Consider the following 14,619-nt stretch of genomic DNA (forward strand, 5'->3'; position numbering starts at 1 on the left):
ATAACTGAGATTTGGCACATAAGACAGGTCCCACCAAAATTCGTGTCTAGGCTAGTTGCCGTGGTCAGGAGCCACTACTGGAAAACATGACTTCGCCAAGTGCCTGGCGCACTTGGCGAAGACCACTTTACACTTGGCGAAGGCTTCGCCGAGTGCCGCACTCGGCGAAGAGCACTCGGCGAAGATCTTGTCGGTGAAGAGCTCTTCGCCGAGTGCCAAATTTCGGCACTTGGCGAAGCCTTCGCCAAGTGCCAAATCCCCACTTGGCGAAGATGACGGCAGGTGGCTTCTCCGTCCTCTTCGCCAAGTGGGACCCTGGCACTTGGCGATCGCCAAGTGCCGGCCACGTGGCACTTGGCGAAGAATACTTTTTTAAAAAAAATAAAACATTTCTTCGCCAAGTGCCACGTGGCCGGCACTTGGCGATCGCCAAGTGCCAGGGTCCCACTTGGCGAAGAGGACGGAGAAGCCACCTGCCGTCATCTTCGCCAAGTGGGGATTTGGCACTTGGCGAAGGCTTCGCCAAGTGCCGAAATTTGGCACTCGGCGAAGAGCTCTTCACCGACAAGATCTTCGCCGAGTGCTCTTCGCCGAGTGCGGCACTCGGCGAAGCCTTCGCCAAGTGTAAAGTGGTCTTCGCCAAGTGCGCCAGGCACTTGGCGAAGTCATGTTTTCCAGTAGTGGCTCCTGACCACGGCAACTAGCCTAGACACGAATTTTGGTGGACCTGTCTTATGTGCCAAATCTCAGTTATGGGCACTTATGGCCGAGATCAATACCAACATAAGGGAGAAGCTTCCCAAGTATATATCATTCTCGTTCATTTCATTGCTGCCCGGTCTTCCAATCCTGTATGGATGCTTGTCGCAAAAAATCTATAGAATGTTTGTTTTGGAAAATTAATTCATTCTAGATGAGGTAGTGTATTTATAGATCCATCTGTTATAATAATTTAGTGGAATAAGATGATGGTACAAAACTCATTTTATTCCGCAAATTTTAAAAAAAATCTGCGTAGAATGATAATAATAAACTAACTCGTTTGACAACCAAACACCATCTGATCAGTTCGTCTGCTCAGCCTAATGGTCTACTAGCTACTTTTAGCTGCCTCCGAAAACGACCTCCTAGTTGCTAGAACATGCTGCTTCCCTAATGAACGAGTTCACGGTAGAACAAGCTCTCTGTCTCATGGATTGCGGCGGCTGGGACTGGACGCTAGCTAAGGCTTTGTTTGGATGTTATCGGACTCGCCTCGATCCACATGTGTTAGAGTAGATAAGGGTGAAATTTAGTTTAAATTTCACTCCAATCTACCTCAACACATGTGGATTGATGTAAAACCGACTACATCCAAACAAGTCCTAAGAGGATGGAAAAAGATTGCTGCTAGAGAAGAAAGAGAAACAAAACACGCCAGAGCAATCTTGTAGGCAAGGCTAAGCAATGCTAGCAAAGGTCAGCAGTGCGGCAGAAACGGGAGGCGGTTTTCAGGGAGGCTGCAAGCCAGGCTCGTTAATCTCGGGCCTGCAAGCAAACAGACCCGCCAACGTCGCAACTCTTGTAATCCGTGAGGCTGCACCAGTGTCATGTTGCTCACGTTTGCCAAGGGAATGGCATGACGGTATCCTCCCCGACGCCTCCCATTCCCTGCTCCATCCCTCTCTATCGTCCATGGCTACACGTTTACGCTCCCACATCCTTGTCTGGCCTTTTGTTTCGGCAGCGACCTCTCTCCTCACAAGCGTGTGAAAACGGGGGTGCATTTTATGGTGTTAGTGTTACCAGCAACAGTGAATTGCTGCTTTGGTGCCTGCGTTATTTATGTCTTCAGTTACACTGAAGATCAACCACGTTTATGTGATATATCTATATGTCTTCATTCAGTTACACTGACGATCAACCACGTTGGGTTTGATGAATCTCAACAGTAGGCACAGGTTGGGTTTGACGAATGCAACAGCTGCGAGTGCCAACTCGGTCAGTGCTACCAATCATCTTGTGCAAAAGCCATCAGTGGTAGGTGACCATTGTACCACATCAACGCCGTATTTTCATTTATTTTGGAATTGTACATTACATTACATGAGTTAGTCCAAGGTCTCAAGGAGCAGCAACATTATGTCCACTCCTGGGAAATATACAAGGTCTACAGCACACAAGTGCAAACAACAATTCAAAAACAAAGAACCCCATGCTGCTCCAAACGAAAAGGGTCCATCTCCAGTTCCAGAGTAATCTCTTGAAAAGAGGAAGTTCAGCCTCAAGCTTCAGTGATGCAGCATATATCTCTGGGATGCCTGCACCACGACCAAACTCTGCTCTTTGCTCTAGGATTATCCTTACCGCAGTTGTTGGTTCCAAACCTTGGGTGATACCCCTCATTTTTAGTCTAATAACCTGAGATTCTGATGAGTAGCCCGACAAAAGAGAAACACTTTGGAGAAAAGTCTCTATGAAGTGCATGTGTACACTCTTGAACTTGAGCATGCATGGTTGACTTGAAGTTGACATCACTTTGCCATCAGCGGAGAGAAACTCTGCCTTTACCTAAGCAAGACCATTAAAAGATAATTAGATTGAAATAACCATCGATGTAACCAGGGGCAAAATTCATAAGCCAGTGTAGCAATGCAAAGCCCCATCATAATGTGTCCAGTTCAGAATACAAGCCAAAGAAGTGCAGAAGAAACACAAATCATTCTCCTCTTGTTATCTTTAATCAGCCATTTATATAGAACATCACAAAGCAGAACAGAGGTCGCAGTTGTTGTCTCAAGATACTATACAAATATGAGATGAAATGCAGAAGGGTAAATTGTTAACATCAGTTCATCTACAATACTTTGATTGGATATCATTTAATTGTCCTTCAGTATGTACAGTGAAAATGCAGTGTAACCTATCGAAAATGCAGGTCATGGAAACACAGAACAAAACAGAAGATAAACACCTATAATCCAGGTATATTTACATAAAAAAAATTAAGCATAACTCCTCAATTCAAAACATAGTTCACAATTGCTAGCTTCCCCTTTATCAAATTTAAAAAAAGCTTATATTTTCATTAGTCAAAATGCAGCAATTGAGATGAAATGCAGATACATGGTTCGACTAGTTAGCATCACTTTATTTACAAAGCTTCATCAGATAATATTCTTGTTCTTGGAAGATAATAACATAGTAGAACTAGGGGAAAAAATTATAAATGGGTGTACATAATGCAAGCCCCAACCCAGTGTCTACAATTGAAAATGCATGTCATGGAAGTATAAAACAGAACCAAGACCCTTCCAAACTGGTACCTTTGTATCAAACATTTAAGTCGAACCCATCAATGAACGATAGAGTAGACAAATTTATCTTCTCATTAATCAAGCATATTATGCAACTTACGAATAAAATGTGTCTGTGGTTCTGCCTGCATTATTAACATCAATTCATTTATAAAGCTTCAACTAGAAGTCATTCTTTTCTCAGTAATGAATGACTTTTTTTTTCCAAATAATATTACTATCATGCAAAGTTGCTTTCACAAGAACCTGCAGGACATATACCTGGAAAACACCAAGCCTCCGGTTGTAATCAGACTCTGGCAGTGTCAGCGATACCTCAAGCTGCATCCGCTGATTCGGGGGCACCAACCGCGGCACCGGCACAAGCGCCATTGGGCTAGGTCTGGTGTAATCAAAATTCAGGGTCTCTGTCACTTGAACAGGTTCCTCAACAATTTTTCCCACCAAGAGCCCCCCTCCCACGAATGCCATAATCAGCAATGAACACAGAACCACGCAGACATATGCAGCCCAGAGCGACCCCCACACAATCCTCTGTGCCACCTTCCCCACACCCTCCCCTCCTCCAAGACGTGCGGTCAGAATCCCCGCGGCGTCCCCAGCCACACCGAGCGCCCACGCCCTCGCGCGCCGGGCCAGACCGAGCGGGTCGGTCATGAAGAGGAACCACCATTGCAGCAGCCGGACCGGGAACGCGAGGCAGCTGATGAGCGCGCTGACCTGGAAGACCACTGCCTTAATGACGAGCACGGCAAGGTACTCGAGTATGCTCGGGGCCGGCGTCGGCGTTGGCGTCGGCGTCGGCGTAGGAGCTCGCGCCTCCACCTCAACATCCGCATCCGCATCCGTGGCCTTATTGTGCTCCTCTTGTTCCTCCTCCTCCACCTCGGATGCGGGGACAGTGCGAGGGGCGGCGCTGGTGGCCTCGGAGGAATCGGGCTTGAGAGGCTCGTCCTCGACGGCGGTGACGGTGGAGGTGGCTGCGGAGGCCGAGGGAGAAGGGGAGAAGACGGAGTCGGGCTGCTTTAGACTCTTTCCGCGGCGCGGGCGGCGGCGGAGCGTGGAGGAGGAGGGGGTGTGGAGAGGGGGAGCGGAAGGGGAAGGGGGAGGCGAAGGCGAAGGCGAAAGTGAAGGAGAAGGGGAGGGGAGCGAGTCAAGGGCGTCGAAGAAGGTGTCGTCGTCTGAGGCGGCGGTGGCGGCAGAAGGGTCGTCGGCGTCCATGGGCGGGCGATCGGTAAGATGAATTGGTCGTGGTGGTACGGAATCGGGACGAGGAGGTGGCGGTGGCGAAGCATTTGTGAGGAGAATTCGTGGAGGGAGAGGAATCCGGGCGGTGGGGCGGTCAGCGGTGGCCGGTGGGAGAAGACGCGCGGTTGTTTTCAGTTACCACCTCGTAGTTTCAAGTTATTTGTTGTCGTTGTTTTTTTTCTCTTTTTTACTCAAAAATTGTCTGGTTTCCCAAAATTCAGATATCTGGTTTTCTAAATTTAAACTGCTAATAAAGATGCTTAGATAAGTACGGACTGGACACTGGAGAGCGATGAAATTACTTTTATATATATATAAGTGTTATTCTATATTTTAGGTGTATAATATTATTCTACACCAAACTTTTATATTAAACAGAATTTAGTATCATTGAGTATTCGTGTTTTAGTATTATTCAGTATTTATGATCCTGAGTGTAATACTGGATGATATTGAACATTGCTCAATACTGCTCAATACTTTTTTTCTCAGTTTTGGCTTTCTCAATATATATATCATTTTATTGAAAATGGATTTGCTAAGCTTAATATGATTTATTACACAGCTCATATGTGAAATATTGTATGTGTTAGTCACACAACACTTTATTCTCTATGTCCCAAAATAAGTGTCACTTGTTTGGTCAAACTTTCTCAAGTTTGACTAGATTTGTAGAAAATATTATTAGTATTTATATCTTTAAATAAATCTATATAAAAATATATCTAATGATATAATTATATACTATAATTATTAATGTTTTCTTATATATATTTGGTCAAAATTTAACGTGCTTAGAAAATAAGGACACTTATTTTGGAACGGATAGACTATATTGCAAACTACTAAGGCCATGTTTGGTTGGGGATGTTTTTTTTACACTTATTTCATCGAATATTTGGACACATGCATGGAGTATTAGATATAGATTATTTTGAAACTAAAAACAACTATAGAATAATTTACGAGATGAATCTTTAAGCCTAGTTAGACACTAATTGCTATAGTTATAAATGTGCTACAACTTGAATGAAATACTCACTCTCAATGGAGAGTTTCATTTTATAGTTTCATAGGCATTTAATTCCAAGACTCATAGAGAGTTGGTAACCGTGCCAAGAGAGTTTTATCTAGATGAAACTCATTTCTTCTCTCTCTTCTTAAATACACTGCCATGTCATCAAAAAAGCCTATGTAGCAATCTATTTAATGCAAATGAAACTCTCATGAAACTCTCATTGAGACTAGCCTTAAACTTTAGCACACTCCAGCCAAACACTCTTAATATGGTAAGTTACTAAATTTTATTACAAAAGAGTTCTAGCCTCAAAAAGCATCGGGCTACTGTGCATAGTTTCATCATTCATGTTGAAAGGGTTCTTAATTTTGCATTTCATTTTCTTTCGTAAGAGTGTTTTAGCCCTACTTATAAAAACATAATTTGTCACTTACATGATTAAATGTTGCATTTTGTGCAACTCGCCTTTCTTCCATGCTCATAGTCTAAATGTTAACATCATATAAAATGTATCCAATAAATCTATAACACTTTATAGCGTAGAGATTAGAGATAGAAAATGCATACATTTCCACTAAATAAGTAAATAGCCATAAACAACAGTTGGAAGCAAACAAAAGACAATTAGAGCTCTGGCTTTAGTTCATCCAAAATTTGAGAATTCCTTGCCAATGCCAGCTTGTGCCGGCCTTGTTTAATTGCAAAAAAATTTGGAAAATAGATACTTTATGACTTTTGTTTATATTTAACAATATTATATAATTATGAATTAACTAGACATAAAAGATTTGTCTCGCAAATTACAGACAAATTAAGCAATTAGTTATTTTTAATCTATATTTAATGCTCCATACATATGTCGCAAGATTCGATGTGATAGGGAATCTATTTTTTTTGTAAAATTCTTCGAAAACTAATAATTCGTGATTTTTTTAGCTTTGACTATTATAGCACTTTCGTTTGTATTTAATAATTATTGTCTAATTATGAACTAACTAGGCTTAAAAAGTTCGTGAATTACCAATAAACTATATAACTAGTTTTTATTTTTTGACTATATTTAATGTTTCACACATGTGTCTAAAATTTTAATGTGACGAGAAATCTTAAAAAAATTTAGAAACTAAACCACACCAAATAGAGATGGATAAGATTTCGTCGTGGCAGCTTTAATTTTTCTAAAAAGAACAAGACTATGGCCTTGTTTAGTTCTCAAAAATTTTCAAAATTTTCCGTCACATCGAACAATACGGCATATGCATGAAGCATTAAATATAGATAAAAAAAGATAATTAATTGCACAATTTACCTGTAATATGCGAGATGAATCTTTTGAGCTTAGTTAGTCCATAATTGAATACTAATTGACAAATAAAGCCGAAAGTGATACAGTAGCGAAACCTAAAAATTTTCGCGAACTAAACAAGGCCTAAGACCGTGTTTAGTTCCTAAACAATTTTTTTTGAATAGTATTTTCGTTTGTATTTGATAAATATTATATAATCATAGATTAATTAGGTTTAAAAGATTTGTCACACAAATTATAGATAAACTATACAATTAATTTTAAATTTTGTCTATGTTTAATACTAAAAATTTTAAATTTGGGAGGAAGTAAACAAGCCATGCGTGCCTCAATATTCCTTCAACTGCCACCAAGACGTTGGAGGCGCCACCTGTGTGCACGCAAAGAAACGTCACGTGCAATTCGATCCAAGAAGCTTCCCACGTGTCGGGCTACCTCATTGGCTCATTGCTGGCGCGCCACCTCGGCACTGTCGGCCGCTAGCCCTCCGCGGGTCCTCGTACCTCTGTGTAGCTTTGTTTAGTTCTAATTTTTTTAATTTTAGATAAGTATTTTTATTTTTATTTGATAATTATTATTTAATTATAGATTAACTAGATTACAAAAATAATATCATAATTTACAGGTAAAGTATACAATTAATTTTTGTTTTTATCTATATTTAATAATTTATATATGTACCATAAGATTTAATATAACAGGAAAATGTTAAAGTTTTTTTTTTATTTTTATGATCAACTAAACAAGGCCTGAATTCCGAAGGACATGCAGGATCTCATGCTTAGTCGAGCACTCCAGCAAGACGGTCTCCGATCCCCACAGACACACAGCGGTCTCCGGTCTGCCCTTCGTCTGAACTGTTCCAGCAAGAATTCAGAGAAATAAAGGGTGTGTTTAGATAAAAAAAAACTTTTGGCATTTGGATTTCATTTATATTTGATAATTAGTATCCAACTATGGACTAACTAGATTCGAAAAATTCGTCTCGCGATTTACAGATAAACTGTATAATTAATTATTTTTTATCTATATTTAATATTTTATGCATACGTCTAAGGATTCTATATAATAAATAATTTTATAAACTTTTTTGACTATATTTTTCTAAGCAACCACGACCTTGGTGAGGTTGTCAAAGATCAAAAGAACTTGACGGTTGCTACTGTTCTTGCTTGGCGATTATTCGGCAGAACATCACTGTCCTAAAAAATTGTCGCGCGCCACTTCAATTCCGAGCCCAGCAATATAAGGAGGCAGGTTGCTCTAAGGCACGATGCCCACAGATGCTCACGAACCTTTTCTTTTGAGTACTCCCTCTCCCTTTATCTCATGCGTCCAAATGGAAAGCGATTTCCCTAACCTAGGTCTTGTTTAGTTCAAAAAATTTTACAAAATATGAATAGTAACACTTTCGTTCGTATTTGACAAATATTGTCCAATTATAGACTAACTAGGCTCAAAAGATTTGTCTCGTCAATTCCGACCAAACTGTGCAATTAGTTTTTATTTTCATCTACATGTAATACTTCATGCATACGTCTAAAGATTCGATGTGACGGGGAATCTGAAAAATTTTGCAAAATTTTTGGGAACTAAACAAGGCCCTAGAGTGCTAGATGATCCTTCAAATGACCAAAAAGACTCAGCAAACGGTTTGCCGAGTGCCACACTTGCCAAAGCCGTCTCGACAAAAAACTTAACGACAAAGGAGCCTTTACCGAGTGTCATTTATCGGGCACTCGGCATAGGCTTTTGCCGAGTGTCCATTTGACACTCTAGCAAACAAAAGTAGCTGTGACGACACATCAGATGGCGTGAAGCGTTTTGCCGAGTGCCCACGGCACAACACTCGACAAAGATATTTTTTTTTAAAAAAAATCTAAGTTTGACTAGTGTCCCCTGAGCAGCACTCGGTAGAACTGTCAAGTTTTTCTAGTGTCCTTGCAGGAACACTCAATAAAGTACCAAGTTTGCCTAGTGTCCTGTCGTGGACACGTGGCAAAGCCTTTAGATTTGGCTAGTGTCCTAACATGAACACTCGGCAAAACCTTCATGTTTACCTAGTGTTCTGACATAGACACTCGGTAAAACCACCATACTCTGCAAAGTTAGTTGCCCAGGTGCCCAGAATTATCACTTTTGTCGAATATGGTGGCAAGACATTCAACAAAGACACACTGTGCCGAGTGTTTACACTCGAGAGAATGACAAAAAAACATCATTTTTTACATTTCATCTAAACAAACAGAAAATATATATACCAGAAATCACAGACATTACATATACATCACAAACGTCACATATCTTACAATATATCAGTATAATTTCACAAGTAATCCAAGTGCTCCATCATTCACAACTACAAGTGCAAATAGAAGTATCGTTAACAACTACAAGTATCATCACGGCCAACGAGACTGATTTGCTAAAGGATTTAAATCATGAGGCACTTTATTCGATGTCGCCGATTGATTCTGTACAAAGAAAAATAGATTGCATATGTAAGACAAAATAAATATATATCATACATGACTACATATTTTATGGAGAAATCGGCTATTATGGGACTCCAAACATGCGGCTTCTCCGAAATAAGGCTCCTAATATTGGCTTCTCTAAAATAGGACTTGAAACGTTGGTAATAAGCTATAATGACATTTTGGGTCTTTTTAATCATATTTGGAGTCTCAAATACATGTATTTTATCGTATTGACTGTATTACCCTTATATGCATCGATTCATGTACTTGATTACCGTTGTTTCATCTAATCGCGGCGCTCGTCCTTCCCTCTCCCCATGACCAGGCGGCGGCCAGCCAGCCTAGGCCACGGTCAGCCATGACCAGGCGGCGTTGTTTCATCTAATCGCGACGCTCGTCCTTCCCTCTCCCCATGACCAGGCGGCGGCCAGCCAGCCTAGGCCACGGTCAGCCATGACCAGGCGGCGGCCAGCCCAGCCATGTACGTACAACCAAGACAGAGACAGGCAGCCGCGGCCACCAGCCCAGCCAAGACAGGCAGCCACCACGTTAGGACTTAAAACAGGCAGCCAGAGGTAAAAGAGTCATTTGTCATGGCCAAATACATGTATTTAAGACTAAAACATGGTTAATTGTATTAAAATATCATTAGAGCTTATAAATAATGTTTAGAGTCCTATTTGGGAGAAACAAATATTTGTAGTCCTATTTGATTGAAGCCACAACGATTGGAGTCCTATAATAGCCATTTTCTCTATTTTATGTCCAAGTGGGTGGGCGCTAAGACGCTAGCACGGTTCTTCTGAAAAGATATTTCTACAAAACTATATATATATATATATAACTATCATATATCGTGTGTATATATATATACATATATATATATATTATATATTTATTTGTCACATTAGAAATATAGAAGCTAAAGTTTGGAGTAATTGATTACAGGTAAAATGAAACACATCACTGTTTGAGTATGATAAACATATATTTTCACAATATTGTTTGTCAATAATAGGCAGTAATAAACGGTTACTAAAATTGGCTACGCGAAACAAGACAGAACATAGTCAATAATTTGGACGTAATTTACCATGGAAGGTAAAACTTGTGATGAGTAGATAAAAAGTATAATAAAAAGGGTATGTAATCAATAATTTGGACGTAATTTCCATGGAAGGTAAAATTTGTGATGACTAAATAAAAAGTATAATAAAAAGGGCATATAGAAGTGCTCCAATAGCACAGCTGCACAGCGCGGACAGGCCTCACGTTAACTCCGCCAGCCTCTCCCAAAACGGCAAATGGCCGCCAACGCAGCCAGCCATAACTCCGCCCCGATCTATCCGTCGCCCCCCCAAAACACGAGAGCGCAGCAAGAGAGAGAAACAAAAAAATAAATAATAAGGAAGAAAATAATAAGAAAAAAAACACACTCCCGTGCTCTTCGACCGGCGGTGGTGGTGGTGCGAACGCGAGGCGACCAAGGGGAGACGAGATGAGGGGGGCGAAGCGGCCGCTCGGCGTGGTGACGTCATGGGTGCGGCGGCAGCCGCCCAAGGTGAAGGCCTTCCTAGCCGTCGTCACCGGCATGGCCGCGCTCGTCTTTATCCGCTTCATCGTCCACGACCACGACAACCTCTTCGTCGCCGCCGAGGCTGCGCACGCGCTCGGCATAGGCGTCCTCATCTACAAGCTCACCAAGGAGAAGACCTGCGCCGGTTCGTTTCCGTCCGCTTCTTTGACACCCGTTCCCGATCTGTCGAGATCGCCCGTGCCGGCGCCGATAGGGTATAGGATTTTTTTTTATAGGATTTGGCCCGCCAAATTCTGCGTTCCAGAAGACGATTTTCCCGGTATGGTTTGCAATTTTTATTTTGCGAAGAATTGGTGGTTTACTGCTGTGTATGTCTAGGAGGCGGAAGGTTAGAGTATTTGTTCGATCTATTTTATATCTATATAAATACCCCCATATGCTTTTGTCCATTTTTTAGATAATGTTTGTTGTGAGGCTAGACAGATGTGTAGCACTGTTATTGTTTCGGGTTCTTATACAGGATTAAGTGCTAAAGTACTCATCTGGTATATTTTGGAGCTGCAAGACGTGCTTGATTACATCATCCTTTGATTTGATTGGGGGGAATTTGTATAGACTCATTTTTTAGAATGATGTAGCGTGTTGCGAGCTGTTTTGAAAAATCTGGAGAAACCAAATCTTGAATAACAATCATGTGGTTTCCAGTTTTTGTTGTTGTTATTTTTAGCTCTTTCAACATCTATTTGTTTATTAGAATTCCTTATACTGAATTATGCATTCTTGTATCATTTCTTCCATTTAGTGGATCCCTTATTCCAAGTGCATAGATTTTGTTTTATATACTGCAGATGTTTCCATTTTTATAGATTCTATATGAATAAGTCGTGTAGCTACTTGGCATGGTTTAGATTTGGAATTACCATATCAGAGATCTAGAGATTATTCATATGTGCAATATAAACTTATTGATGGTTTACCTTGCGATTTCTTTCACTTGGTGGACCTAGTTGTATACAAACTCATTTGGTTTTATATTTTTTTAAAGAAATCCCACCTCTAGCTGTGAAAATTACCCTAAAATTCACCGTTCAATGTATATGATTTGTTTAGAATGCCTCATGCCTGTTGTATGTGAGAAGATGGCCTGTCAGAATATAGTTCTTGCCATTTTTATTTAGGTATTAATGCTCAACTTTTCATGTTGCAGGACTATCCCTCAAGTCTCAGGATTTAACTGCGTTATTTCTAGCTGTTAGACTGTACTGCAGCTTTGTCATGGAGTATGACATCCATACGATTCTGGACACTGCTACCCTTGTAGCCACACTGTTTGTTATTTATATGATACGGTTCAAACTGAGGTCTACTTATATGGTGGACAAGGATAACTTTGCATTGTACTATGTGGTAAGCAATAAACTTATGTCTTGGTATATGAATTTAGATGAGTTACTGTTCTTAGCTAAGAATTTCAGTTTCTCATACCCTGATGGCTGATACCTGTGTCAATGATATTGAGTTGGAGCTGTCCAGTTTGTGCAAAATTGAGCCACATTACCATCTCAATGTATTTGTTTTGTACTGAAGTTGGTTAGGTTAAGGCCAAGGGTGTGTGAGCTTTATGGTTAGAATGCACGTAACCTTTTAGATTGTTTATTATTGAATCATATTCATGTCTCTGTTTTAGTAGTAACTGGTTTATTTCTCTTTCTGTACTTCTGGGATCGGAGGTAGTGCTTCTGATGCTTCAGAAGGCATTGGACTTATGCTGGCTAATTTTACTTCTTCTGCCACAACGTTGCACATCTTAAAGTATATTGCTGTCTTATTGTGCTTGGGCTTTTGTTATTACCTTTCAAGGTGCTACCATGTGCTGGACTGGCACTACTTATTCATCCTTCAACATCACATAACATTGTGAACCGGATCTCTTGGGCATTCTGTGTTTATTTGGAAGCTGTTTCAGTGCTGCCACAATTACGGTTGATGCAAAATACTAAGGTAATATCACCATCTTGCCATTTGGTTCCATTGATTGCAGGAATAAGTTTGACTTAAGTTTTGCCATCTTTTGCAGATTGTTGAACCGTTTACTGCTCACTATGTATTTGCATTGGGGGTTGCAAGGTTTCTTAGCTGCGCCCACTGGGTTCTACAGGTCAGTTTTTTGGATCAACTCTTGAGCTAATAAGTACACTGTGCACAGCTGTATTATTTTGTAGCAGCCTTCGTTTTTGTTGTTATTTTTTTATACTTCGTAGATGTGTGAGATCCTCTTTTTTACATTTACCAATGCTTGTGTTTTTATGTCATTTTTGTTGAACAGTCAGATTTCTTGTTTTTGGGTGGTGGGGAGTGCCTTATGACCATTGTAGATTTGTAGTCACTCATGGCCATGAAAAAACACTTCCATTTTTCTAGTCTAGTGTTTTCACATCATTAAAAATGCACTTAGGCAAATGGTACCAAAACCCTGATCATCGGAAGCAACAAATTCTGTAATGTAGGTTTTGGACACGCGTGGCCGTCTGTTGACAGCTCTCGGCTATGGTTTGTGGCCATCTATGGTGCTTTTATCAGAAATCGTGCAGACATTCATCCTTGCAGATTTCTGCTACTACTATGTGAAGAGGTAAACTCAGTATTGCTTTTAAGTTTAGTTGGCTGTTCCTTTGTGGACATCGTCTAATAAGTGCTTGTCGTTGTACAGTCTGGTTGGTGGGCAACTGGTGCTACGGCTTCCCTCAGGGGTGGTGTAAGAAGTGCAGCAGGATACAAAACTTAGTGCTTCACCGATTGATATGTACTCTGAATAACAGTTTATGCTCTAGTGCCCAACCTGGGAGCCTTTTTTAGTTGATGATGTTACGAGTTATGACTATGTATGACAAAATTGCTGCAAGGGTGTCCTCTTAAAAGTTAGGTTCTCACTGAGACTGCTTAGCGGCGCGTTTCTTGATACCCAATCTCTGAGTACTTAGCTTCTGCTGTATGACTGTCGTGGTCTTAGAATCGGGTGGTTAATGGTCTCTTTGGATTATAACGCTTTCATATGTTTTTGCGACAAGCAAATTGATCTTGATCTTTGCAGAACTAGCCACGTGAAAATCGTGGGACCGACCATCAGGTCGTGTTCACTTGACATTGGGATGATCTGGAGTAGGTGTTCCTTTCTGGTCCATCACTAATCTGTAATACTAGTTTTCCTTTATTTAGTACTAGTCAATTCAGGATGATCTAGTTGGATTGAGGTTGGATCGCGGTTGCCTCATGCATTCTTCCTGGCAGCTCACACCAGTTCCGCCTGCAATTCTTCGGTTTGTTGACCAGACACAGAAATGTTGTGCGAGGAGTACTAGTAGGACTGTAGGAGCCGTGTGCACGGCGGGGCTGTTGGCCGTCATGTCCGAAGAGCGAAAAGGCGCCCCGATTTTGGGAAAGTTGAAAGCTCCTGTTGGTGGTATGGATCGCTCCTCGGACCCTTTGTCGACGAAAGCTGGGGTATACCCACGGTAGTAGTTTATCGGTAGACGGTGCGCAAACTACGAACTCGATGGTGACGCAAGACACAGACAAGCTTTTTATCCAGGTTCGGCCGCCGAGTTGGCGTAATACCTACGTCCTGCGTCTGGTTGTATTGGATTGTGTTGAGAGATAATCTGTCCTAGGGGGGTCCCTTGCCCCTCCTTATATAGTCTGGAGGGCAGGGTTACAGATCTAGAAACTAATCCTAG

The 14,619-nt window shown here is 41.0% G+C and overlaps 2 protein-coding genes across 2 annotated transcripts; one reads left to right on the plus strand and one right to left on the minus strand.

Annotated features, from left to right (window-relative positions):
* Positions 2,031–4,809, minus strand: LOC8066935 (seipin-2). The gene is made up of 2 exons (XM_002462687.2): positions 3,558–4,809; positions 2,031–2,550 (listed from the first exon to the last, which is right to left on the minus strand). Exons 1-2 carry the CDS (start codon positions 4,515–4,517, stop codon positions 2,104–2,106), a joined length of 1,407 nt encoding a protein of 468 aa, XP_002462732.1. The 5' UTR covers positions 4,518–4,809; the 3' UTR covers positions 2,031–2,103.
* Positions 10,656–13,981, plus strand: LOC8066936 (putative ER lumen protein-retaining receptor C28H8.4). Its single transcript, XM_002460526.2, has 6 exons — positions 10,656–11,069; positions 12,093–12,292; positions 12,746–12,886; positions 12,963–13,043; positions 13,393–13,517; positions 13,596–13,981. The coding sequence occupies exons 1-6, from the start codon at positions 10,847–10,849 to the stop codon at positions 13,642–13,644; spliced, it is 819 nt and encodes a 272-aa protein (XP_002460571.1). The 5' UTR covers positions 10,656–10,846; the 3' UTR covers positions 13,645–13,981.

This window comes from Sorghum bicolor, chromosome 2 (assembly GCF_000003195.3).
Source record: "Sorghum bicolor cultivar BTx623 chromosome 2, Sorghum_bicolor_NCBIv3, whole genome shotgun sequence".
NCBI classification, from domain to species: domain Eukaryota; kingdom Viridiplantae; phylum Streptophyta; class Magnoliopsida; order Poales; family Poaceae; genus Sorghum; species Sorghum bicolor.

Coding starts and splice junctions, on each gene's coding strand:
- LOC8066935 (XM_002462687.2), bottom strand. CDS start 4,517: ATGGACGCCGACGACCCTTCTGCCGCCACCGCCGCCTCAGACGACGAC. Junction 2,551..3,557: donor GGAGGCTTGGTGTTTTCCAG/GTATATGTCCTG, acceptor GGTCTTGCTTAG/GTAAAGGCAGAGTTTCTCTC.
- LOC8066936 (XM_002460526.2), top strand. CDS start 10,847: ATGAGGGGGGCGAAGCGGCCGCTCGGCGTGGTGACGTCATGGGTGCGG. Junction 12,887..12,962: donor GGTTGATGCAAAATACTAAG/GTAATATCACCA, acceptor CATCTTTTGCAG/ATTGTTGAACCGTTTACTGC. Junction 13,518..13,595: donor TGCTACTACTATGTGAAGAG/GTAAACTCAGTA, acceptor GTCGTTGTACAG/TCTGGTTGGTGGGCAACTGG.